Genomic DNA, 5106 nt, shown 5'->3' with positions numbered 1-5106 from the left:
CAGGCTGATCTGAACAAAGAAGTTGGAACAATATCCTCCTCAGAGGATGGGTAAGCGAGTGATACAGGCATAGGCCACGCCTTATGGAGAAGACCCAACTACAGATTTCTGATTATTTCTAATGGTCCACAGCTCACTTGCTCCTGTTTCTTTCGGGGAGATGGGGGAGCACTTTTCTTGTCATATTGTGTCAGGTATGGACTTGGTAATGACATACGTGATTAAGCTTTTTTGTTTGTTTGTTTAAGGTCCTACGTCTCCACCCACCCCTAGGCACCTGATGAGTGAAAATGCTTCTGGGGGACAAAACCTTTTATGGCAAGAACAGTGATCTTTGCTCTAATTCCTAAGCCTCCATTTGTAAACTGGGCGGCAACTCACCTTAACGGGTATAGAACGTTGCTTTGGGATCGAATTCTGGGAGATTCTTAAGACCCCTGCCACAATCGAGGCTTCACTAGGGAGCCGTTAGCCGGCTGAGAGGCTCACCTTTGAAACCCATATTAAGAAAGAATATGGTGTAGCAAAATGGAGGAAGGCAAGAATGAGATGGAAGTGAGACACAGCGGGACTCCAGGTAACCCTACTGACCTGAGTCCCAGTAGCCACAGCTCCAACAGCTGTGATTTGCCGAAACTGTCTTCTCCGCCACTGTCGCAGCCACGGCAACAGCAGTTACCGTTGACTCGCGAAGCGGGGCCCGACGCCGAGAGCGGGGCTGGGGTGAAGACGCCAGAGGTGGTCATCGGGAACAAGTGTCATCGCTGTGTAAAACTCTTTGCCCTGGATGAAGAAAACCAGCTATGGTCTTATCTTGACACTGGATATGTCTGCTCCAGTTACGTGGACCATCTCCAGGGACTGTCCCTACTAGTTCAGTCGAAGTCCGATGGCTCACTGATCTTGGAGTCAAAGATACATCCAGAAACACTGTATAGGAGAAAAATGGGATTATTAATTGTTTGGTCTGAGGCTGAGAACCACGGAATGGCATTGAGTTTCCAGGACAAAGCAGCTTGTCAAGAGATCTGGGAAGACATTTGCCGTGTTCAAGGTGTAGACCCATCTGTCAACAACACACAAGAGCCCTTGGACATGTCAGAGGAAGAAGAATGTGATAAAATGTCAGAAACTGATCATCTGGTTAACCTTCCTAACTGTGAACTCAATAACCTTGAAGAGATTGCTGACTTAGTTACCGCAGCTTTCTATTCATCTACCGGCAAGGAAAGCTTAGCTCTGATATTGGACAAAGAGGACTATATTCAGAAACTACTGCAGCTGTTCCACACTTGTGAGACCCTAGGAGACACTGAAGGCTTATACCAATTGCATGAAATTATTAAAAGAATCTTATTGCTCAACAAGACATTTCTGTTTGAAACCATGTTTTCTGATGAGTGTATCATGAATGTGGTGGGATGCCTTGAATATGATCCTGCTTTGACCCAGCCAAAAAGGCATAGGGAATTCTTGACCCAACATGCAAAGTTCAAGGAAGTGGTGCCAATAACAAACTGTGAACTTAGGCAAAAAATACATCAGACGTACAGGGTACAATACATTCTCAACATCCTCTTGCCTGTACCATCCATATTTGAAGAACATTGTGTTTCTACTCTTAAATCTTTTATTTTCTTTAACAAAGTTAAGATAGTCCACATGCTGCAGACAGATAACGAGTTTTTGCCTCAAGTTCTTGCACAGTTAAAAGATAAGACCACAGATGATGATACGTGGCGTGAACTCATGTTGTTTTTCAAGGAATTCTGTTCATTTTCTCAAGTATTACAACCTGAAAACAAGAATGCACTGCTCAAAACATTGACAAAATTGGGAATTCTTCCTGCTCTTAAAATTGCAATGAGTCTAGATGATTTTCAAATAAGGTCAGCTGCTGCTGACATATTTGCTTATCTAGTGGTATATAGTCCATCAATGATCCGAGAATTCATAATAAATGAAGCCCAGTGGAATGAAGATTGTAACCTTTTCATTAATTTAATAATTAAACAAATGATCTGTGATACTGATCAGGAGCTAGGAAATGCTCTTAATTTAATGGGACTTCTTCATTCTCTACTTGATCCAGACAACATGCTGGCGGCACGTAATAACTATGAAAAATGTGAATTTTTACATTTCTTCTACAAACATTGTATGCATAACCTCACAGCACCGCTCTTGGCCGCCACTTCAGAAGGTACATGTGAAAAGGATGATATACTTGGAACTCACAAAAACAGCAAAAATTGCCTCAATAATTATCAAACAGCACAGCTGCTTAGCTTAATTTTAGAGCTGCTCACATTTTGTGTGCAACGTCACACATATTACATAAAAAACTATATTTTGAACAAAGACTTGCTAAAAAGAGTCTTGATCTTGATGAATTCGAAGCACACTTTTCTGATCTTGTGTGCACTTCGCTTTATGAGAAGTATAATTGGCATTAAAGATGAACTTTATAATCGTTACATCATCAAGGGAAATCTTTTACAGCCGGTTGTAAATGCTCTTTTGGGTAATGGAAATCGGTACAATATGTTGAATTCAGCTATTCTGGAACTATTTGAATACATAAGAGTGCAAAATATCAAGCCTCTTGTTAAACATATAGTTGAAAAGTTTTATAAAACACTTGAATGCATTGATTATGTTCAGACATTCAAAGGTTTGAAGATGAACTATGAACAAGAGAAAGACCGACAGAATCAAATAGAGAAGAAATTGAAAATTGTATTATATAAGAAAATATTTCACAGACGTTCCAGAGTCTTGGAAAAGAAAGAAATCTGTTATAAAGAAAATATAGGGGAAGAAGAAGCAGTTATGCAACCATTGGAAAATGGTTTTCAAGTTCATTCTGTGGAAAATGAAAAATCAAAAGAAGAGGAAAACAAGGCAGATCTTCCTAAAATAACAACTTCTGGTGGCTGCAAATTTATTTTCTCCCATTCTGTTAGTGCTACTAATGGAACAGGTAGCTCAACCGGTAGTAACATAGTGGACTTAGTGGATTATCTGGATGACAATGAAGAAGAAAGGGAAGATGAAACACCCCCCAGGAAAAGACCACATCTAAGCCCATAACATCTTAATGGAGACCCTCAACATCATTAAAGTCTACATTACTAAAATTCTGTAATCATCAATTAGCTGAAAAGTCTGAATCCAAAGCTTTCTCGTGTGAAATTATTAATATGCAATAAGTAGTAAATATGCTCAGTGTTAACATCTAAAAGAATTTAGTTTTGTGAAAACCAAACTTCTTAAATCTTAAAAAAAAAAAAAAGAAAAAAGAAAGCAACCTAACCAGAACTGACTGATAACATCTTAGCAAGAAAAGTCTTAGTTTTGGGGAAGGAAACAGGTTGATAATATAATATCAATATAGTTTTATATAGAAAACAAAGGTTTAACAAAAATTCAGCCTTTTAGGTAATTGGAGGGAAGTAATTTTCAGTGTGTATTTTCATGAATAAAAAAAGAAGCTGGATTCAAAATGTGCAGTTGTTAATGTAACTTTTTTTTTAGATAAGAGACGCCAAGAATCAGTCCGGTAGTATGCTAAAAGGGTGTCCTATAGGACCTTGGGAGTGGGTAGAACAGAGTACTTTCAACTGCCCAGGTTGTGGGAGGTACTTAGAAGTCATTTTTTGATTCATTATTAAAGGTGTGTCTGACTCCTGAGCAGCAGGTAAGTTTAAAAGTGTAATTTACAAAGACTAACATACAAAAATAGTGCTGAATGATGTGACTCTTAATATCTAAAAACCATTTTGGACCAAGAAAGTTATTAGGAGTCAAATTCCACACACCATACATGAAGTCTCTTTCTATAAACAAACAAACAAGGGTGTAATATAAAAGGCATTTTGCCAAAGAGTGAATGCAAATGAATTTCTAAAAATAAATTGCAGCAAATAAGAGTTTTTTTTTTTTTAGAGGAGCAAGTTAACTGGGTCCATTTATCTTGAATTAGCTCAAATTGAAGCCATTTCTCCTGTTTTGATGATTTTAGGGTTAATTTTAATTTTGACCATTGTTTGAACAAGACAGGCTGGGCTGTCTGTGTAGATATGAAGTATAGTTTTCCAGAAGATAGATATTTTGTTTGTATTAAGAATACCACTGTACTTCTTTTGTACCATTTAGTAATGATATTCACACTGAACTATACAATTCAGGAATTAAAAAGTGACCCTGACATTCCAAAAATAAAAGAGATCATTTTATTTTATTTTTATTTTTTGCCAGATGGCAGAATTTTATGGTTTTATTAAAACTCAATTTGCACACAAGCTGTCTATTCATCTTCTTAACTGCGCAGCCTGGCATTGGGATTGGTGACTGGTGGCAGCTGGGCTGCTCTTTCCACAAAGGCTTTGGTGTTTTTTGAGAAGATGCTGTGAGCAATCTCAGCACAGTAAGAGGTGTTGCCCATCAGCAGCACTTCAAGCTCCTTGACGCTGTGGACCAGGAACTCCTGAAAGCCACTGGGCAGTGTGTGCTCTGTTTTCTTGTTACTCATATAACCAGTGTTGGGCATCACAATCTGTCCTTTGAATCTTCTGCGCACCCTATTGTCAATGCCTCTAGGATTCCGCTATTTCTGCTTAATTTTGACATATTGGTCTGACTGGTGCCAGATAAACTTCTTGGTCCTCTTTTTGATGATCTTGGGCTTCATGAGTGGTCTGAGGGCAGCCATGATACCAAGTAGGAGATGGGTGCCACCTCCGTAGGCAGCGTTGAAGAAGAGCAAAAAAAGGACCATTTTAAATGTACTAGTGTGCCAATAAGAGACACATCGTATGCAAAACTAAAAGACTATCGTGTAAGAGCTACAAAAAAAGCCTATTCCTAAAATAACAAATAATCATTTTACCAGATGTAGCCTGCTAAAGTGTGGACATGACCTCAGGAGATATCATCAGACATTGCTGAGGACATGACACAGCAGGGGAACTGCATTTTCACATCTCTCAAACCATGCTAGTTAAATTAAATATTGTTAACGAGATTATTCAAAGTCAAGTGACTTTGTGAGTGTACGCGGATGTCAAAGAAGGCAGTTTGTTTAAAAAGCATTTCATGTTTTCC

At 38.6% G+C, this 5106-nt stretch overlaps 1 protein-coding gene and 1 pseudogene across 1 annotated transcript; one reads left to right on the top strand and one right to left on the bottom strand.

Moving 5' to 3' along the window:
* The first annotated feature begins 528 nt into the window (after positions 1–528).
* On the top strand, positions 529–3093 carry LOC109396241 (serine/threonine-protein phosphatase 4 regulatory subunit 3B-like). Its single transcript, XM_019667906.1, has 2 exons — positions 529–2260; positions 2420–3093. Exons 1-2 carry the CDS (start codon positions 529–531, stop codon positions 3091–3093), a joined length of 2406 nt encoding a protein of 801 aa, XP_019523451.1.
* Positions 3094–4309: 1216 nt separating this feature from the next.
* Positions 4310–4714, bottom strand: LOC109396246 (60S ribosomal protein L32 pseudogene; annotated as a pseudogene).
* Between the last annotated feature and the right edge of the window lie 392 nt (positions 4715–5106).

This window comes from Hipposideros armiger, unplaced genomic scaffold (assembly GCF_001890085.2).
Source record: "Hipposideros armiger isolate ML-2016 unplaced genomic scaffold, ASM189008v1 scaffold_510, whole genome shotgun sequence".
NCBI lineage: Eukaryota > Metazoa > Chordata > Mammalia > Chiroptera > Hipposideridae > Hipposideros > Hipposideros armiger.
The sequence above is the reverse complement of the archived record's forward strand: the minus strand, read 5'-3'. Positions and strand labels throughout refer to the sequence as shown.